General features: G+C 43.7%; 2 protein-coding genes across 2 annotated transcripts; both read right to left on the bottom strand.

Annotated features, from left to right (window-relative positions):
• Positions 1 to 607: 607 nt before the first annotated feature.
• Positions 608 to 3,440, bottom strand: LOC310930208 (uncharacterized protein). Its single transcript, XM_083893122.1, has 3 exons — positions 2,631 to 3,440; positions 1,817 to 1,934; positions 608 to 1,701 (listed from the first exon to the last, which is right to left on the bottom strand). Exons 1-3 carry the CDS (start codon positions 3,422 to 3,424, stop codon positions 1,255 to 1,257), a joined length of 1,359 nt encoding a protein of 452 aa, XP_083749248.1. The 5' UTR covers positions 3,425 to 3,440; the 3' UTR covers positions 608 to 1,254.
• A 5,867-nt stretch (positions 3,441 to 9,307) lies between these two features.
• Positions 9,308 to 12,533, bottom strand: LOC310931122 (Iroquois homeobox protein 5a-like; the record flags this gene model as incomplete). Its single annotated transcript, XM_083894232.1, has 4 exons — positions 9,308 to 9,882; positions 10,473 to 10,884; positions 12,219 to 12,431; positions 12,474 to 12,533. The coding sequence occupies 4 exons, from the start codon at positions 12,531 to 12,533 to the stop codon at positions 9,308 to 9,310; spliced, it is 1,260 nt and encodes a 419-aa protein (XP_083750358.1).
• Between the last annotated feature and the right edge of the window lie 9,406 nt (positions 12,534 to 21,939).

Raw genomic sequence — 21,939 nt, 5'->3', positions numbered from 1 at the left:
TTTCTTTATGGTGCATTCTACAGGAGAATTCTGAGATTAAAGCCAGGGAGTGGGAATTCTGAGATTAAAGTCATAATTCTGAGATCAAATTCAGGAAGTCATAAATCTGAGATTAAAGTCAGTATTCTGAGATTAAAGCCAGGAAGTGGGAATTCTGAGATTAAAGTCAGAATTCTGAGATTAAAGTCAGAAAGTCACAGTTTTAAATAGTTTTCTCATCCGTGCATTACTTTATGAACATAGGATTATATTTATATATGAATATGTTCATGCATGTATTAAATCTAAAAAACAGTGAATAATTGAACGAAAACCTATAAATGATATCGTAAATCAAGTGCAATCGCGATATCTGCCCGAGAAGTCGCAATTAGATATTTCTTTCGTCTTGTGTCATGTCTAATGTGACTTTTTAATACGCACTACTATCATTATTATTATTATTATTATATAACCACAAAGAAGATTTAACAATGCTCTTGTAGATTCTCATGGTTAAATACTATAAATATATATATATATATATAAATAATAATAATAAAAGGATTTTATGATTTCATCAAATGTTTTATATAAAATGTATATACAAACAGTAACAGATATAACAACCTTGAATACATGTAGAAGAAGAGGATTACTCTAAAATGTTTTAAAAATATATATATTATTTATATATAAACAGTTAGATAAAAACAGACACGTTAGCAGATATGAGTCACTGCAGCCTGGCAGACCAATGTCTTTTAAGTGTTATTTTCAAAAACGTTCAAGGATTTCAAGGACCCAGGTCAATTTAGGGCTATTTTCAAAAATGTTCAAGGATTTGAAGACCCATGTGATTTTCAAAAACTTCCAAGGATTTCAAGGAGACGATTAAGGGCAATTTTTTTTCCAAAACTGTTAAGGGCCTTGTTTTTATTGCAAACGCAAAAACTTTGAGGGATTTGAGGTGATTTTCAAAAACTTTTAAGGGTCTTGTTTTAGGGGTTTTTAAATTCACAAATGTGTAATGGTTCCAAGGACCCAGGTCTATTGAGGGTGATCTCTCAAAGGTCTTGACCTTTTTGTTCTGCAAATTCACAAACCTTTAATGATTTCCAGGACCCTTGAGACCCCTGTTCTCTCTCCTGGTCGATGATTTTAGTTAGTTAGTGTCTCTCGCTTCTGAGAGATGCCGTCTCCCGCAGTTCCGACCTCCGACGTAAATGGAACGCGGCACCTGACCACTTGGACTGGACGTTTAAGTCTGTGTGTTCAGTACTGCAGAATAGTCAGCAGGTTGTAAGTGAGCGTGTCTCTGATGACCTCGGCGGTGCAGTACGTGTCGGCGTTGTACGGCTCCATGTCAGGCTGCCGCAGGTAATTTTCCGAGGGCGCCATGTTGACGTTCCACTCGGGCAGGAAGCCGTCCCCCCGGAGCTCACAGATGTTGTGCAGGACGCAGCACGCCGCGACCACTCGGGGCACCATGGAGATGTTGACATCGCTCTTCTTCAGCAGACAGCGCCACCGACCTCTCAGGCGGGCAAAGGCGGCGTCGACCGCAGAGCGCGCCGAGAACAGGGTGAAGGAGAAGCGGCGCTGCTCGGGGGAAAGCTGCTGCTCTTTGCTGTAGCCCTTCATCAGCCACGGCTTCAGAGGGAACGACGCGTCGCCGATCAGGTGAACGGGGATCTCCACGCCGTCGGACAGGATCGACCGCTGTCAAAGACATATTTTCAAGGTATCCTAAACGTAAGCTGCCGTAGAAATCATCACTTCAAAAAACCATAAGTCAAAAACTAACGTATTACAGAAAAGCTGTACGTGCACTGACCTCTCGGGGGAACAGGTAACCGTCAGGCCGGTCCTCTGCCTTCAGGTACAGGTCAGAGCTGGACAACACCGTGGCACTGCTGCTGCTCCCAGGCCAGCCAGCGTACACGTCGGTGAAGCTGAGGGGACAGAGATACACGAGACACCAGGATGTTCACTGTCGTTCAGAGTGGGCAACAAGTTAGTCTGCTGCTAATCTACGAGTTGTTTTAGGAGAAAACTATCAACGATTTCAAGGATCCATGTCATTTTCAAAAACTTTCATCCTTAAAAGTTTATTCAAGGATTTCTAGGACCCATGTCATTTTCAAAAACATTCAAGGACTTCAAGGACCCATGCCTATTAAGGGAGATTTTGAAAAACTTACAAGAATTTCAAGGACCTGTATCGTTTTCAAAAACGTTCATAATTAAAAGTTTATTCAAGGATTTCAAGGACCCATGCCATTTTCAAAAATGTTCAAGGATTTCAAGGAAACGTACAAGGATTTCAAGGATCCATGTCATTTTCAAAAACTCTCAAGGATTTCAAGGACCCATGCCTATTAAGGGTGATTTTTAAAAACTTACAAGAATTTCAAGGACCTGTGTCGTTTTCAAAAACTTTCATCCTTTAAAGTTTATTCAAGGATTTCAAGGACCCATGTCATTTTCAAATATTTTTCAAGGACTTCAAGGACCCATGTCATACTATATTTCCCCATAATTACCCTTTAACTACCAAGCAGGAAGGTTTTAATATTGGTATCTGACCCAATGACATGTCAGGGGGGCCCTAGGCACTCCACCCTGTAGCTACGCCCCTGTGACCTCACCACGCGTTGTGGTCCACCACGGCCTGAAGGATGACGGAGTGCCAGCCGCTGCGGTTGATGTAGTGGTCCGGGTTTTCCCTCGGAGCAGCGATGGGGACGTGAACGCCGCCGATGACCCCGGCACACTGCGGGTAGCAGCGGTCCTTGAAGGCCTGGATGGTGTCGTCCAGTCGCTGGCCGCTCGGGAGTGACACGAAGCGGTGGAAGAGCCGCTCCACGATGGTCGTTGCGACCTGGCGCACGATGTTACACACCGTGGCGATGCCCACTCCGAACATGTCGGCGATGGAGCGGTACTCCCCGGAGCGGGCCAGCCACCACAGGGTGATGGCCAGCCGGCGGCGCGGCTCAATAGGGACGCGGTAGTTCGTCTTGCGGCGTTTAATAGCGCGGCCGATCAGCTCGAGCAGGTAGTCGAAGGTCGAGCGGGACACGCGAAACTGCGCCTTAAACTCCTCGTCGTCGAAGGCTTCGGCCGTGGCCCACAGGTTCTGCCCGCGGCTGCGGTCCCTGACCCAGATGGGTCTGCTGGTGCTGGACAAGAGGCTGAGCGCCGCCGCCAGGGAGGACAGCAGGAAGGCTCTCCTCCTCCGCAGGTACTGCCGCCGCCGCCGCTCCCTCTCTAGCATCTCCCGCTGCCTCCGCCGCCGCAGGACGGTCACCTGCAGTCGGAACAACTCACACACCTGTAGCCCGAGCTCCGGAGGAAAACCGAGGCTCAGAACCGGAGCCAGAAGAGCCGCCGCCTGCTCCTCCGGGCCCAGGTCGTCGTCCTCCTCCGGGCTCCGCTCCATTTTTGCTTGTTGTTTACAAGCGGGACGTTGTTCGTTTGTGACGTAGTAGCCACGCGACATGCTTTCCGGTAGACGTATGATAAAATCCCCGCCCCTTTCGCTCCGGTAAACAAACGTCAATGTTTACATTAGCGTTAGCATTAGCAAACGGATGCTTCCGGATCAGATACTGAATCATCGAGAACGTGTTGTTGTTGTACGCCAGCTGTCGTTTACGGTGGTTACACTGCACCATGTTCGCTTCTTGTTTCAGCGTGAAATTATCCTACATTTTGGACATTTTCTGCCTTTTACGGACTGTTTCACTCCAGCTGAATACTGGATGTGCGTCTGCTAAAACGGTCCGTGTGGAACAACCGCTATCTCGCCGCATAACGCGCGAGATAGCAATTAAACGAATACACCTTATCATCATGATTCAAGGTAAGTTTGGCCGATCAAGCAGCTCATAATAAACACACAAAAAAACTAATATTTATATATACATATAACCAGTCAGATGATGAGAGCCCTTCCTTTGTTTATCCTGGGAATAATTTATTTGTATGACAATTTATTATTTTTCTCTGACTTTTGAGAGACTTAGTGGAATAAAATGATATGACCTGGAAATTCAAGTTGTTATTTATGTTTTTTGCCAAAAAAAAGTTTCTGACTTCCTGGTTTATATCCAGGTTGTGGACGCCATTGAGCATGCGCAGTTGTGTTACTCCCACAATACCTTGCCTGTACAGTAATGTGTGTGTGAGTACATTTAGTACTTTAGGTGATGTAAACTCAGTACTACTAAGACTAAACTAAAATTAGTACTACAACCTAACTAACTAATTAACTAGCCTTTTTTTAAGGGGCTAAAATCTCACCTCAAGTGCACGTGATAATAAGTTGTGATGCGCTGACCCTGATGTGACTCCGCCTCCTTACTCTCAAACCTAGGTGTTGACAGCACAGCGCCGATCCACAGGGGCCAGCAGGAGGCGCTGCTCCCAGCTGAGGTGACAGATGACGCTTCAGAGAAATGTTAAATCTGCCGAGCGTCCACGGGGCCCAGCAGCAGCAGCAGGCCCCTGCTCTGTCAGAGTTCCCAGCATGCCTCCGTCTGACTCTGGCGGAGCGCTGAAGCCAGGCCGTCTGCTGTGGGGGAGCCACGGCCTGCAGGGGGCTCCCTCCTCCAGGCGACAAGCGTCCACAAAGACAGACGCAGGAGTGAAGCTGAGCGTCGTCTCCATGGTAACCGCACACTAACCTTCCTTCTGCACCGTTACATACTGCAGCTTTAAGACGGTTTGCGGCTTTATTTCACTCTTAAACTGTTTGTGCACCAAACTCCATAGAGAAAATCAACGATTTCAAATCACAGTTAGCAGGAGTTGTTGATCCACTGCTGCACGCCATGACCAAGTTCAAATGTGTTATTTTGTGACTTCAGGAATAAAAATCCTTCATTTTGATTCACCTCAGTGACACAAAGTGACCACACGTGTAAAATAAAAATGAGTGCTGCACAGACTTTGGTTTCCGGGTCAGAAAAGCCTGTCTATGAGTAAAATAAAGTGTCATAACGTGTTGGTAGTTTCTTCCTTCCAGCTTCTTCCTGTTGTGTGCTGATATTCAGATTTAAGAGTCACCAGAGGAACGACAGAGAGAAAATGGCACCATCTGTTTCACACTTTGAGCCCAAAAAAAACAACAGAAAAACCTGCAGGAGGAAACACACACACACACATTCTTGTACTTGCCGCACACTGAGGACCGGGTAAAAGTGCTGACAAAGTGAGGACCAGCAGTTCCACTTTATAAATCGACCAAATGACAAATATCTACTTCATGAATGACATCTATAAAGAACCACTGGGTGCAGTACCATAAAATGTCTGCAGGTGGAGCCCCAGAGCAAAACGTGTGTGAAACACCAGGGCTGGAAAACAGGTTTTTGTACCAAATTGAGGACCTCTGTTAAAAATTAGAGTTTAGCATGTTTACAACCTAAGGAAGTGATTTGAATGAAAACAAAGTGAGGACCGGCCAAAATGTCCTCACTTTGTAAAAATGACCTCACTTTGTTGGTTAAAACCCTATTTTTAGAAGAACACACACACACACACAGAAACACAGGGTTTTTTTTAACAATAACAAGTAAAACAAACACGTTTCTGTGATTTCTTAAATGTGAATATTTTCATATATAAAGTCAGTAAAAGAAAAACGTAAAAAAAAAAGAGTTGATCATTTAGAAATAGATGAGCTGCCAATCACATAATTTATAGGACTGTACTTCCGCTCAGCTGGCAGCAGAGGGCGGTCTAAGCAAATGTGATTAAAATCCTCACACAAACCTATGGATAACATTGATGTTTCATATGTTGTTATATACTGATAACCACAGTGTGGATATTTAATTTTAATATAGACCGATAGATTTATAATTATAATAACATTCATTATAGTTTATAGTTTCTCTTTGTTTCTTTCAAATATCACCGGCACCGTCTCACACACACACACACACATATTATTCTGATTATTATTACATTCTGTGCTATTTATTTTAATCTGTGGAGAAAAACCTGAGTGTGTTTTAATTTCACTGTAAATGAATCATCAATTTAAATCATAATTTATAATGAAATAGGATTGACCTCAAATAACAATTATATCTTTCTATTTGATTGTGTGCATAATATAAGTGTTTCAGACTATTTATTTTTCAATTCAATTTATTTAATCATGAAAAAGTGAATTTATTTGACTTCCTTATGTTTTCAGTGTGTGTGTGTGTGTGTGTGTGTGTGTGTGTGTGTCTGTGTGCGCACACACGTCGCCACTCTGTAGATTTCACATCAAAAGCTTTTTAGTTATGAATATTTAAAAAAGAAAAGTCTCCTATAAAAATACATTATTTTGTGTCTTCAGACAGTGTCGATAAAAATGTGTATTAATTTATGTCGCTATTATTATTATCTGTATTATTATTATTATTATTATCATTTCCTATGTGCTGGTTCTTTTTTAAACATATGTCATATAAAATATGAGCGATAATACGTTTTAAAGAGAAAGTTTGGCGCAGTTTGTAAACTGCATCAAAACCCCATAGAGAAAATCACTGATTTTAACAATTTTAACATCACAGCAAACAAGAAGTTTGGACGTTGTTGATCCACTGCTGTCTTTATCATTAAGTTCAAATGCCTTATTTTGTCATTTCTGCCTTTGAAATTCTTCTTTCAGAATTCCCTCAGTGACACAAAGTGACCACACGAGGCAGCAGTGGACCAGCAGCTCCTGTGTCCTCGTAGTTTAAATCACTGATTTTTGTCAATGGAGTTTGGTGTGGGAGAGCGAGCAAACATCAGATAAAGTGGGAAACATATTCTTAAGTAATTACAGATTTGAGTCAAAGGGTTTACCAAGTAAAATCTACAATTATGTGCTTACTCTCCCGCACCAAAGTCCATAGAGAAAATCAGTGATTTAAGCTCATGTGGATACAATGGAGCAGTGGTCTACTGCTGCCTCGTGTGGTCACTTTGTGTCACTGAAGTAAGTCTAAACAAAGAATTTCAACCACCGAAATCACAAAATAGCACATTTGAACTTAGTGATGGCGACAACAATGGATCAACAACTCCTGTGTGCTGTGATGTTAAAATCGCTGATTTTCTCTATGGGGTTTGGTGCAGTTTTCAAACTTAAGTTTGCAGTGGGATAAAGGAAGAAAAATACCCTTTAACAGTGTAATCGTGCTTCAGAATGATCAAACTATCGCTTTAAAATGTATGTATTCATATTTTTATATGACATATGTTTAAAATAACATGCACATGGGAAACAACAACACCTTTACACTTCTACCTGGTCTGAAATAAAAGTTGAAGGGTCCACTGTGTACATTTTTATTAAATTTTTTCAGCTGAAATCACCGGATTGCTCCGACATCCGAGCTCCGGCGTAAATGGAACGCGGCGACAGTAACACCTCGTGCTTGGCGTGTTGTTTGTGTGATGATGGAGGGTCAGACCGAACAACGGCAGACGGGTTTGGGCCCCCGTGGCTCTGCTGGGGGGGAACCGAGGCGTAGTTTGAGGGACAGCTGCCTGCTGCTCTGCCCCTGTGAGCCCAGCTGCTGGAGCTGACGGTGGAGGTGGTGGAGGAGGAGGAGGAGGAGGAGGAGGAGGAGGAGCAGGGGATCTGCGAGGCAGGAGGCTTGAGTGGCATCACTGCGGCGCGACATCTGCCAGTCGTGGCGGTGAGACGGCCCACGGTGAGACAACGCTCAATGTTTGTCTGACAGCGTTTAACTCCGGTGGCGAGGGGGAAATGTCACTCTCACTCAGACTGTTTTCAGAAAAAAAAACATTTATATAAACATCAGATTTGGTGATTACAACCATGGTAAAAGTGATCAGAATCTACACATTCTAAAGTCTACGATGTCTTGAGGAGCTCGCACACCTGCACCAAAGTCCATACAGAAAATCAGCGTTTTTTACCTCACAGGGACAGAGGAGCTGCTGGTCTGCTGCTGCCTCGTGTGGTCACTTTGTGTCACTGAGGTAAATCTAAACGAAGGATTTCAGACACCAAAGTCACAAAATATCACATTAAAACTTAGTGATGGAGGCAGAAGTGGATCAACAACATCCTGTGTGCCGTGATGTTAAAAATGTTAAAATCGCTGATTTTCTCTATGGGGTTTGGTGTGGGAGAGTGAGTGGTTTACAAACTTCAGTTTCCCATTAGAAAAGTCAGTCCAACAGTGAGATAAAGATGTGTAACATATTCTTAAGGCACTGTAGACTTAAACTGATGTAGATTTTAATAATAATAAATAATGCCGAATGATACCATAAGTTATTGGACATGGATGCTAATTAGCAGCTAGCACCAGAGGTGACATGCAGCTCCTGTGTCCTCACAAGTTAAAATAGCTGATTTTCCTCTATGGACTTCGGTGTGGGAGAGTGAGTGGTTTACAAACTTCAGTTTCCTGTTGGTAAAGTCCATCTAACGGTGAGATAAAGACGTGAAACATGTTATTAAGACATCATAGACTTAAACTGATGTAGATTTTATAAGCTAAGTGTTTAGTGAAGTGGCTAAAATCAGTTTTTTTCCTTGTGTCTCCACTGGCAGCCATTTTGTTTTCACGGAGAGTGAGGGTAAGTGTCTCAGACTGCAAAGTGGCTGATTTATATGCTAATATGCTAACATGTATCATTAAAAATAATGCCGAATGATAGTAGAAGTTATTGGACATGGTTGCTAACATTAGCAGCTAGCACCAGAGGTGACACAGCAGCTCCTGTGTCCCTGCAAGTTAAAATCACGGTGATTTTCTCTATGGGGTTTGGTGCAGGGAGATCAAGGGATTTTCAAATGACTGGATTCACAGTCAAGTACCATGTTGTATATTTAGAAGTCCTCATGGAGGCTAAACCCTGATCCTAATGAGGCAGAACTTAAGTTCAGGGCTAAGATTTGAATCAGGTTAGGTTAAGTTAAGGATAAAGCTTTGTTTTGGGTGTTTAAATGAATGAAAGTCAATGCAGTGTGTAAATATTAGACAGATAATCCCGTTGAATATTTGAGCAGCATTTCTGGATATCCTGTAGGTTGTGAATTCTGCTGAAAAACGGCTCAGTTGTGTTTTTGTAAAACTTACTTTTTAATGATTCCTCGTGTTTTGTGCAGAACAAACGTTAAAATCTCACAAACATAGAAAAAAACACTCAACGTGTCAAAGTGAATATTTTGTCCTTTTTGTCTTTGTTTAAATATGTTTTTTTTTTCTTCAACATCCAGGAAGTGTCACGCAAAGTAAAAAATTTCCCACAATTCCTCACTTCAGTCCGCTGAATAGATGTGCTCAAAGGTCGCTCTCTACGCGTGCGTCGTGCCCTTCGTGAGTTCGTGCAGCTCCAGCTGACTCTCGCCGTGGCGTTTACAGTCTCTCGCCACGACCTCCGCGCGCTGCAGCATCGTCTGCTGTAATCCGTTAATGCCCTCCAGCGCCCCCAGGGGGCGGGAGTTAGAGAATCCCGGGATAAAAGGGGAGGTGTAGTACAGGTGCCGGTGCAGGGCGGGGCTGTGTGCGAACAGGGTCCGTGGCGTGGGGGTGGCCCCCTGCTCTCTGGCGCCCCCGCTCTGTGACGAAGTGTCATTATATCCTTTCGTTTTGTCGGAAGACATGGCGATCTCGGCGAGCGACCACAGTTTGGGTTTTGACACCGGGTTCGGCCCCTGGATGGCGCCGCACGAGTCCGGATGCGTCTTAGACGTAGGGCTCGGTGTGCGGTCCAGCATACAGAGGGCGGTGTTTGGAGGAGGAGCCTCTGAGGAGGCGGAGCCTGCGGTGTGAGGCGGTCTCCTGTCCACGGACTCTGTGAAGTCTGGACGAGTGAAACTGAGGTCAGCATCAATTCTGCTGCCGTCGAACGTCAGAGCACAGGAGTCTCCTGCTGAGAGAGGAGGAGAAACATCAGATTAACATCAGATTACATACTCACAGAAGACTCACACAGAGTGGACGATATTTTGTGTGGAACAATGTGGAGAACAACTTGTGGAACAATGTGGAGAACAAAGAGTGGAACAATGTGGAGAACAACTTGTGGAGAACAAAGTTTGGAACAATGGGTGGAACAATGTGGAGAACAACTTGTGGAACAATGTGGAGAACAAAGAGTGGAACAATTTATGTAACAATGTAGAGAACAACTTGTGGAACAAGGTGTGGAACGATGTGGAGAACAAAGTGTGGAACAATGTGGAGAACAAAGTGTGGCACAATGTGGAGAACAAAGTGTGGAACAATGTGGAGAACAAAGTGTGGAACAATGTGGAGAACACAGTGTGGAACAATGTGTGGAACAATGTAGAGAACAAGGTGTGGAACGATGTGGAGAACAAAGTGTGGAACAAAGTGTGGAACAATGTGGAGAACAATGTGGGAACAAAGTGGAGAACAAAATGTGGAACAATGTGGAGAACAACGTGTGGAACAATGTTAGAACACCGTGTGTGAGATTCTTCTCCTGTCACTCACCAGCCTCATCTCTCTTCATCTTCGTCTCGTCCCTGCTGGTCTTCATCATCTCCTCGTCCTCCTCGTGTCTCTCCAGGTCGATGTTGTCCTCCTCGTCCTCGTCCTCGCTGCGGTTCCTCGGCGTCCACGTCATCTTGTTCTCCTTCTTCAGGCGGCGGCGAGCGTTGGCGAACCACGTGGACACCTGCGTCAGGCTCATCTTGGTGATGATGGCCAGCATGATCTTCTCGCCTTTGGTGGGATACGGGTTCTTCCGGTGCTCGCCGAGCCAGGCCTTCAGCGTGGCTGTGGCGTCTCGCGTGGCGTTCTTCCTGTAGGCGGGGTCTCCGTACGGGTACGCCCCCAGGGGCCCGAACGGGTGGTAGTCCAAAGACACGGAGATGGTGGAGGAGGAGGGGTCGTAACCGGGAGTCTGAAACACAGTCACGATGTTATTTATAATGTTTTGATGATATATAGACATATATTTAAATATATGTGTGTGTGTATATACACATATATATATATATATATAGAGAATTTTCATTTAAATTTTTTAAACACAATTTGCTAATTTTACTTTAAATAAACTTCATTTATTTAGATGTTTTTGACATAATAGGTACATATTTGACTGAAATAACTATTTTTTTCAGGGTAAAAACGTGAACACTTTGTTCAAATCTGACTTTTTTTTATTTTTTTTATCTTAATCCCAAATTTAATTCATAATAAATCTGAGTTCTCAAATATGACGTTTTTTATGCAAGTTATTTTAAAAATACAAATTGACATCACATTTAATTTGCTATAAAAGCTACAACAATAAATATAATTTGTATTCATTCAGGTGTTATTTTTAAAATGTGTAATATTATATATAATTCTTTTCATGTGTTTATTGTCACTGATTTCTATGTAAGTATAAACTAAATGGGACGCAGGGAAGAGGGTCGCATCTCTTCTGAAAATATATATATATATATATAGATATATAAACATTTTACAATAATAATCAAAATTATTATTAATTATTTTATTATTATAAAGTCAGTTAATCACTCATAGTCTATTGTTTATATGAATAAAATGTAACACAAACACCTCAATATATAAAACAAAAACATTAAAACATTATAAATAATAATAATACATATAATAATAATAATTATAATACAAAAAATATAAATTCACATTCATAAATAAACAAAACAATATAATAAATAAACTAATAGAGTCCTATAATAAAATTATATAATGTGATTTTAAATAATAAATTAAACGTTAAGTGAAAATAATAGAATAAGTCAGGCTAATTATTAATTATATTGTACTTGTTTTCTAAATTATTTTTAATCGTTTATATTGAAAAAAATCTAAATGTTATTTTCACATTCAAGCTTCATTAGATATAATTATATAAAAGGAGTCGCTTCTTTGTTCTTTTCTGATTTTCAAGTAAATAAATAAGCTTCACATTTCTTCATATTATACAATGATTTTGTTTTTTTTATTTGTTTACAGCTTATTATGTCCAGATAAATTCACTCAAAGAAATATAAAAATAACACATGAGTAAATAAATAAAGTAACTCATGCAATGTTTTAATGGAAAAAAAGTGCTAAATTATGACAAAACCATAACATAAACAAAAAAAAAACAGAAATTCAATTAAAAGGCACAATAAACAGGCAAAATAATACTTTATCAACAGTTTTTAAACTCACAAACAACAAACAAACAAATAAACAAACTCCGGTTCTCACCATAAAAGGGTTGAGGGCGGCGGGCCGCGGTTCTCCTCCCCCGCCTCCTCCGCCTCCTCCTCCGGGGCTGAACGGCAGGTGTGAGGTGAAACCGGGGGAAACGGCCGCCGAAGCCGCGTACGGAGCGAAGGCGGAGCCCGAGGAGGACCGACCGAGCTGCTCCGTCCTCCTCGGTCCTAAGAGGAGCCCGGAGCTGAAGGAGGCGCAGGAGGAAGAGGAGGAAGAAGAAGAAGAAGAGGAGGAGGAAGAAGAAGAAGAGGAGTGAAGAGCCAGAGACACGGAGGGCTGGAAGAGGAAACTCTGAGGAAAAGCCATGACCGAGCGGAACCGGACAGAAGCGAAGAGCAGCAGCGGCGGAGGAGACACTTTTACTCCCTGACACTGTCACATGTGAGCGGAGAAAGAGAGAGGGAGGGAGAGGGAGAGAGGGGAGGAGGAGGAGGAGAAAGAGGGAGAGGACAGAGTTTTAAACACGGAGGATCATCACAGGAGGCAGCGGGAGACTGACTGTCCTCACTGAAGACAACTGAGAGAGAGAGGAAGAGCAAACTGAGAGAGGGGGGAGGGAGCATTATTATAATTATTATAATAATAAATATTATTACTCTTAATTAATAACCTCCAGTATGATGTCACCAAACTCATCAACCTCCAGTATGACATCACCTCCAGTATGATGTCACCGACCTCACCAACCTCCAGTATGATGTCACCAACCTCCAGTATGATGTCACCAACCTCCAGTATGATGTCACCGACCTCTCTAACCTCCAGTATGATGTCACTAACCTCCAGTATGATGTCACCAACCTCACTAACCTCCAGTATGATGTCACCAACCTCCAGTATGATGTCACCGACCTCTCTAACCTCCAGTATGATGTCACCGACCTCACTAACCTCCAGTATGATGTCACCGACCTCACCAACCTCCAGTATGATGTCACCAACCTCACCAACCTCCAGTATGATGTCACTAACCTCCAGTATGATGTCACCAACCTCCAGTATGATGTCACCGACTTCACTAACCTCCAGTATGATGTCACCCACCTCCAGTATGATGTCACTAACCTCCAGTATGATGTCACCAACCTCCAGTATGATGTCACTAACCTCCAGTATGATGTCACCCACCTCCAGTATGATGTCACTAACCTCCAGTATGATGTCACTGACCTCACCAACCTTCAGTATGATGTCACCCACCTCCAGTATGATGTCACTAACCTCCAGTATGATGTCACTGACCTCACCAACCTTCAGTATGATGTCACCAACCTCACCAACCTCCAGTATGATGTCACCAACCTCCAGTATGATGTCACCAACCTCATGTGACCTGCGGGCGAGGTCAGTCGGTGGACAGGCAGTGACCTCCTTCTTCCTGCTGCTCTTGTAGTCCAATCAGCTGTCAGAACTGCAGACCATGTGTTTTATCTGTGTGTGTGTGTTCAGGTGAGGTCAGAGTTTGAGCTAATCTGATTAGCGCCTGCTATAAATACCAGCGTGTTGTCTGAAGGAAGGCTGTGCTCTCAGCAGGAGAGGAACGGTCACCTGCAGAGATCCATCGTTCTCTGGCCGTGTCGGTGAACCTCCTGGTGAACCTCCAGTCTACTGGTCGGCTTGTGTTTTTCAGACGAGGCTCTGCGGCTGCTGGGATTTCCAGATTTTCCAGGTAAGAGTGGAAAGATGAGGCCTTCAGGTCACAGACCGAGCTGTTGCTGCTGTCAGGAGCTTCACTGACTTACTGCTGTTGATCTCAGTCACTAAACTAACCAGCATCTACTCCAGGAATACAACGCTCGTCTGAAGCTGTGTTTTTAGGACTGATGATGATTGTTTTCATTAAGGTCATTATTTATTTTAGCTTTTAGGTTAAGTGTAACGTGTATGGTTAGATTGAACCACTTCAGCAGCTGAATTTACTGTGATCAGCTGATGTTTGCAGTGAACCCAGTGTCTCACAGATAACTGTCCCTGGATCACTGTGAAGGTGTCCTGCAAGTCCATTTACCAAGTGTCTAAAAGAATCAAAATTATCCAATATAAATTATCCAAAAACCTGATTGTCCATGGACCAAATACCAATTGTCCAACATCAACTGTCCAGAAACTGACTATCCAAAGACCAAAGGTTCTAAGACCAGTCATTCAAAAACTAAAGACTAACTGTCAAATACAAACTGTCCCAAAAAAACACTATATCAAGACCTAAGACCAACTGTTCAACGTCCAACTGTCCATAAAAGACCAAAGAGAGACTGTCTAAAACTGACTGTCCAAAAGCCGATTAACCAACGACTGATCGTCCAAAAACTAGAGACCTGCTTATCGGTCTAAAGACCAAGTGTCCAAAGACAAAGCTTAAATGTCCAAAAGGTGATGACCAACTACACCAAGAACAAAGATCAACTGTCCAAAGACCAAGTGGCCAAAGACAAAGATCAACTGTCCAAAGACCAAGTGTCCAAAGACAAAGATCAACTGTCCAGACCAAGTGTCCAAAGACAAAGATCAACTGTCCAAAGACCAATGTGTCCAAAGACCAAGTGTCCAAAGACCAGGTGTCCAAAGACCAAGATCAATTGTCCAAAGACCAAGTGTCCAAAGACAAAGATCAACTGTCCAAAGACCAAAGTGTCCAAAGACCAAGTCTCCAAAGACAAAGATCAACTGTCCAAAGACCAAAGTGTCCAAAGACCAAAGTGTCCAAAGACCAAAGTGTCCAAAGACCAAGTGTCCAAAGACCAAGTGTCCAAAGACAAAGCTTAAATGTCCAAAAGGTGATGACCAACTACACCAAGAACAAAGATCAACTGTCCGAAGATCAACTGTCCGAAGATCAACTGTCCGAAGACCAACTGTCCAAAGACAAAGATCAACTGTCCAAAGACCAAGTGTCCAAAGACAAAGACCAAAGTGTCCAAAGATCAACTGTCCAAAGACCAAGTGTCCAAAGACAAAGATCAACTGTCCAAAGACCAAAGTGTCCAAAGACCAGGTGTCCAAAGACCAAGATCAATTGTCCAAAGACCAAGTGTCCAAAGACAAAGACCAAGTGTCCAAAGACCAAGTGTCCAAAGACCAAGTGTTCAAAGACCAAGTGTCCAAAGACCAAGTGTCCAAAGACCAAGTGTCCAAAAACAAAGATCAACTGTCCAAAGACCAAAGTGTCCAAAGACCAAGTGTCCAAAGACAAAGACCAAGTGTCCAAAGACCAAAGTGTCCAAAGACCAAAGTGTCCAAAGACCAAGTGTCCAAAGACCAAGTGTCCAAAGACAAAGACAAAGACCAAGTGTCCAAAGACAAAGATCAACTGTCCAAAGACCAAAGTGTCCAAAGACCAAAGTGTCCAAAGACCAAGTGTCCAAAGACAAAGACCAAGTGTCCAAAGACAAAGATCAACTGTCCAAAGACCAAAGTGTCCAAAGACCAAAGTGTCCAAAGACCAAAGTGTCCAAAGACCAAAGTGTCCAAAGACCAAAGTGTCCAAAGACCAAGTGTCCAAAGACAACAACCAAGTGTCCAAAGACCAAGTGTCCAAAGACAAATATCAACTGTCCAAAGACCAAAGTATCCAAAGACCAAAGTGTCCAAAGACCAAGTGTCCAAAGACAAAGACCAAAGTGTCCAAAGACAAAGACCAAGTGTCTAAAGACAAAGATCAACTGTCCAAAGACCAAAGTGTCCAATGACCAAAGTGTCCAAAGACCAAGTGTCTAAAGACAACAACCAAGTGTCCAAAGACCAAAGTGTCCAAAGACAAAGATCAACTGTCCAAAGGCGATGATTAGTGCACAGTAAATTGTCCTTATTTTAAGGACTGAATAACTGAATATTAAAATTGGACCAAACAGAAGTGATTAATTCCAGTTGCTGTCCTCAGTAAAAGTCCTCTTCCACCATCTTCAGACTCAAAAGTTCCGGACACTTCCCTGGACCAAACCACCTACCTGTGCAGCTGACTGAACATGTGTCCACATAACACACACATGGACAGAGCTGCGTTGTGAGGACACGTCTAAATGAATATTGATCGGACATAATGAAGCCTGAATAATCCCCGCCGGAGCCTCTGAGCTTATCATGAGCCTGACTGCTCTGGAACGAGCGGCTGCAGATGGGTCGAGGAGATTAGCGGCGGCATTTTCACGCTTTTTTAAGCATTTTTCATTAGAGCCGAGGTGAAGGAGACGCCTCTTCTTCTCCAGAGGCTCGTATTTAAACCCACTGTGTGAGCAATGGCTCGGAAAAGCTGCAGCGACTCTTTCATCATCGCACGGTCGAGACCCTCAGTGCAACCGCGATGAGACGCAGCTGTGTCTTTTTATCACATCAAAAACTTATGTTCACAATTTGCATGTGCAGAGTGGAGCGTCGAGGCTCGCTGCCTTTTCTCCTGGTACTGATTCTCTCTCACATGAAAGAGGAACTCGTTTGTTTTCATAAATTATCTCTGCCCGCAGGACAAATGTCCCGAGGTTACTTAAAGAGAGTGTGTTTAATTAATTGGAAAACACTGTTTTTAATCGCCGTTATCCGAGTATGAAGAGTAGTCCTTGTTATCTGGGCTCAGCCGTAATTACGCCTCCTGGGATTAGTCCTGGTATGTGTTGGAAATGAACCGTAGACTCTACATAACATTTTCTTCATTGTCTTCCGATTTGAAAAGTGAATCCCAAGAGCCCATGGCCAAGAGGAAAGGGAACTTGGCTTGTAACCAGAGGGTTGCCGGGGTTTGAGTCGCCCGACCAGGTCAAAACCAGGTTAAACCATCAGGTCAAATCCCGTAGAGGACACCCCTGAGCACGGTACCCGGCCCCACAAATGTCAAAAACCAACTGTCTGATATCAGCTGTCCATAAACTGACTGTCCAAGGACAGACCGACTATCCAATATCAACTGTCCAAGCACCGTAGACCAACTGTCCAATGTCAACTGTCCAAGGACCAAAGATCAACTGTCCAAAAACTGACTGTCCCAGGACCAAATACCGAATCTAAAATCCAACTGACCAAAGTCCAAAATAAAGTGTCCATTTTATAGTATTGACTTTTGTTAGTTAGTTGAGCGTCAATAGTTGCTCATTGAGCAAGTCCTTGTTTTGTATTCCATCATAAAGCTTATGTATCTTTGTATTTTGTGGACACGTCTTCATCGTCCCACAGCTAACGTCAGTAAGCGTCGCTCTGAGTCCTCTCACGGTATGTGGAGATCTCGATTTTTGGAAATGTCAAACCAACATTAACCCTGATCTGATCTGTCTTTGTCTACAGCCAAAGAACTCTGGGGGAACTCTGGACCATGGAAGAAGATCTCCAGGAGCCTCCAGTGGATCGTGACTTCCAGCCCTGCAGCTCTGAGGTGACTCCTCAAGACCGAGACCAAGAACAGGACCAGAGGTCTGAGCGTCCTCTGGATCGGGATGGAGTTCAAGATGAAGACAAGATTGATGAGGTTCAGGGAGATGTTCAGCGTGTTCTCCAACAGGGTTTGTTACAAACGGAGCAGATCCAGGACCAACGTTCAGCAGCTGATGTGGACAGAGGTGAGATGTGACTTAAAAATCTGGGTTTTTAGCTTGCAAGGACACAGGAACTACTGGTCTCCTGATGCCATCAGTCTTCTGGTTTTTGTATGAGGTGATGACTTCTGACTGCCTGCTTAAGTCCACAATAGTTTAAGGATATATATTGTTCTTATTTTTGCTTTAAAACAGCCTTTTTCATAACAGGAAACTGAAGTTTTTGTTCACTTTTATAAACCACTCACTCTCCCACACCAAACTCCATAGAGAAAAGTAGTGTTTTGAACTCACTGGGACACAGGAGCTGCTGGTCTGCTGCTGCCTCGTGTGGTCACTTTGTGTCACTGAGGTAAATCCAATCAAATGTTTTCAAACACAGAAATCATGAAAATAACTTGTGTGAATATCGTGAGGGACGCAACAGTGGATCAACAACTCCTCTGCGCCACAGAGTAAAATCGCTGATTTTCTCTATGGGCTTTGGTGCAGGAAGTGAGTTCTTCACAAAGCGACCAAAGCTATTCCTTTAGTGAGCAGCTGTATCACAGGTGGCGCTCTCTCGCATTGACATGTCTTCATGTTTTGACTCCTCCCCCCCTTCAAGGTTTGCCCCAGGACCAGGACCTGACAACTACAGCAGCCAATGAGGACAAGGCTGGGCGGTCATGTGACGGCGTCCCAGCCTTGCTCGTCACTCAGGCAAAGGAGGTGGGACAGAAAGGCATGATGGGAAGTAAAATGAGCGTCTCATGTATATTCATGATCCTCTTTGTTCTTTGTCAAGAGATGTGCGCAGTGATCATGTTCAAAGCCGAGCCGATGGTGGCGCCGGCGAGGAACAGCGATGGCGGCGCTGACGGCTCGTCAACCTGCCCCGACTCACTTTATTATTATTTTTTTTTATTCCCCTTCTTTATAAAATCACTGATTGATTGCGATCCCGCTGTGATTTAAACCATCCGAGAGAACGTTTTTTTTTTTTTACGATAATCAGTCATCGTACGTCTTCAGCTGATCCGTCCGCGTCGATTTCTGTCCACCGTCTCGAAAACGAGTGTAGAAAAAAAACTAAAACAGCTTCATTTGAGACTTTGTGACATAAAATAAGTGATTATCGAGGACAGAGACGCCATCGTCCATGTCCTGATCAATAGATCTATCGATTCGGTCCTTTTTCCTCATGTCCTTCTTCTCCTTGTCCCCATCCTCATCTCCTGTCTTTCTGTCCCTCTCTGCCTGTGTCCTCGGTCCTGTTCTGGTCGTACAGAGAGAATGTATTTTAGGGCGCTTTCACACCTAAAGTTCGATTGCTTTGGTCTGCACCAGAACACCAAAATAGACCACGCTGCACTGATAGCAGCGCTGCACAACCGTATTGCGCCTGGTGGGGATTGAAGCTGGGCTGAGAATGGCGCAAAACCGCACCACTGAGGTCCGGTGGAAATCCTGGGTTATCCCATATCTCATATCCATAATGCATTAACCGAGACCGTTTAGTCTCATTTGTTTTGGTTGCTTTCACACCAGAGAAACCTTACAAAAGTAGCGCGGATAAAGCGGACCAAATCGCACCAAAGGACCGAGATTACATTCACACTTACGCAAACGGACCGAACCACAGCATTTGGCATAGGTGTGAAAGCACCCTGAGTCAACGATAAAACCTTCATTTGGATTCAAATATGTGTAGAGTTATGTGGGTCAAAGGTCAAACAAAGTGGTCAATAAACAGCTTTACTCGTTAGTCTTTAATCAAACCCCCCCCAAAAAAAGACATTATCATAATGAATTTTTGAATCTGATTAATCACATTAATTGATCCATAATCATTTCAGCTGCGAGGAGAAAAAAAATGACACAGTTCAGCGAGGCGTACCTAATAAACTGGTCAGTGTCAGCAGCTTCGGTTCCCGCTCGCTGATCTGAGCGCCGCGGTAACGGCAGCAGCAGCAGCTGATGGAGAACTTCAGCTAAATTGACTTCACTGATGTGAGTTATGAAGATACTCAGATCATGCATGAAGTTATTTACCCTCGCAGACGCCGATACGGGGAACTAATATGAATGCAAATGGGATTAGACGCCTGCGTGAGTGTCTGATAAACAAATCACAGGCCGCAGTTCTCACCGGCGGGTGGGATGTTGGTTTAACCCTCTGTTGCCATGGCAACAAACACAACACGAGGACACCCCGCGCAGCAGCAGCAGCAGCAGCAGCAGCAGCAGCAGCAGCAGCAGCAGCAGGTCCTGATGTAAAACACCAAAACTTTACCATACAAATTTAATACAACATTTAAATGAAAGCTATAATGTGTTACATTTTCTGCATTAATGACTAGCGCTGTCAAACGTTAACGCGTCAACGTTTCCATGACGACTGACCGGAAAAAGACGCGCGTGACGGCGGATTGTTAAAAACGAGTCTCTAAAGTAACGCTAAACCTTAAAAACAGAGGCACACATACGCAGTACACAGGTACGTGTGTGTAGACGCTAACGGCGCTAAAAGGAGCTAATGCAGCTAACGGAGCTAACTGGCAAACGGCGCCTGGACTCCGGTGTCGCGGCACGTAAACATGACGTTACGCGTGCCTTTTTCCGGTCTGTCGTCATGGAAACGCGTCGTGCGTTAACGCGCGTTAGCCTATTGCACAGCGCTACTAATGACTTTTGTCGTACAAGCCCCGCCCCCTTCCCTGAACTCCTCCCTCCCGAACACCTGTTTCTGACAGTCAAAAACAGGTGAAAAACTGAGAAAGTAACGTGTTTTAAAGTTGTCCTAATTCAAGAACGGTTGATGATAGAGATGAAATGTTTAGTTTGTGAGCGTCAGGAGGCTTTCAGGAACTCCCACATTTAAATTTGCGCAAAACGGGCGTGAATTGATAGCGAAATTACAGTTTTAAAGTCGCCCTCATCATTTTTTTTTTATAGTTTTAACATGGGGGTCAATTTGAGGTTTGACCAGAACTCTCTGCGCTTTTATGTGATTTTAAGAAAAACTAAAAGTCACATGAAAATGAAAACAACACACAGGGTTAGACAACAACCATAGCAACGTTTTTATGTTAAAAATGTCAGTGTAGGTTGGAAATTCTGAGCAGAAGATTTAGAGATATTTGTCATTATAGTGTGCCACTGTAGTGGCGCTAGATCGTCCAAATAAAAAAAATTCAAAACTTAAACTGCGATTGTTAAAAAATCATAACAGATATCAACACTTTGACCCGTTTAAAGTTTCAACCACGTTTCTACGTTAAAGTATGATGACACCGTGAGGCTCCAAAGTGGGTTCTGATCGTTTTCTCGACCGTTTTCCATTCGTGTGTATGTGGAACTTTGTCGTCCTACGGTCAGATGCTATCAAACGTGGAAAAACAGCACTGCAGCAGGAGCGTGTACCTAATAAACTGGCCGTGATCGTGCGCACAGTGATGTAAATCTCTGTGAGAGTAATGAGTTCTCCTGGGACATTCAGTCCTGAACAGTTAAAGGACACTTCCGCTCTGTGAGACGTTAAACTGTCTGATGGCGTCTGAGGCCTAATTGTCCTCAACAGGCCGAGGCGGCGGTGCGTTCGCTGTCTCGCTCGCTCTGAGAGATGAAGCCAAACAAAAACACTCTCTCATATGCTAATGCTGCTGCTGTGAGTCTCAGGCTCCTAATAATATGACATTATCCACATATCAGAGCTGAAACAATACGTTTTTTTTTGGCAGACGACGATGGTTTTGTTGTCCTACGTCCTTTACTGTGTTTATTTAAATGGTTTAAAAACCCTGAATTGTGTGTGTTCTAGGCGTCAGCCGCTCCAGTCAAGCCTCCGCCAAGTCCAGAACCACCAGAGAGCCCGGGAGACCCAGTGAAGGTCAGCACTGATCCCAGTCTGAGCTGCAGCGGTGACGGAGGAGACATGAGCTGTGCCGACCTCCTGTCTCTGAGGAGCGACTCCGTGTCTCTGGCCAGTGAGACGACCGTCTCCAGGAGGGTGAGTGAGACTGTGGAGCATGTGCATAGCGTCCAGTAGGTGGCGTTTACGAAGCGATATGACGCTGTTTAAGCTTCGTGTTAGCGTCGCGTGAGCGCCAAGTTAGCGTCGTGTGAAAGTTGCGTTAGTGTTATGTTACCGCAGTTTGAGTGACGTGTTAGCGCTGTGTTAGTGTCCTGTTAGCGTCATGTTAGCATTGTGA

This window comes from Microchirus variegatus (assembly GCF_963457635.1).
Source record: "Microchirus variegatus genome assembly, chromosome: 8".
Classification (NCBI taxonomy): domain Eukaryota; kingdom Metazoa; phylum Chordata; class Actinopteri; order Pleuronectiformes; family Soleidae; genus Microchirus; species Microchirus variegatus.
The sequence above is the reverse complement of the archived record's forward strand: the minus strand, read 5'-3'. Positions and strand labels throughout refer to the sequence as shown.

Bases quoted from the DNA above. Each gene is read 5' to 3' on its own strand.
- LOC310930208 (XM_083893122.1), bottom strand. From the start codon at position 3,424: ATGGAGCGGAGCCCGGAGGAGGACGACGACCTGGGCCCGGAGGAGCAG. The intron at 1,935-2,630 runs GTGAGGTCACAG...CTGTCCCCTCAG, and splicing joins GTGGTGGACCACAACGCGTG to CTTCACCGACGTGTACGCTG. The intron at 1,702-1,816 runs GTCAGTGCACGT...TGTCTTTGACAG, and splicing joins GTTACCTGTTCCCCCGAGAG to CGGTCGATCCTGTCCGACGG.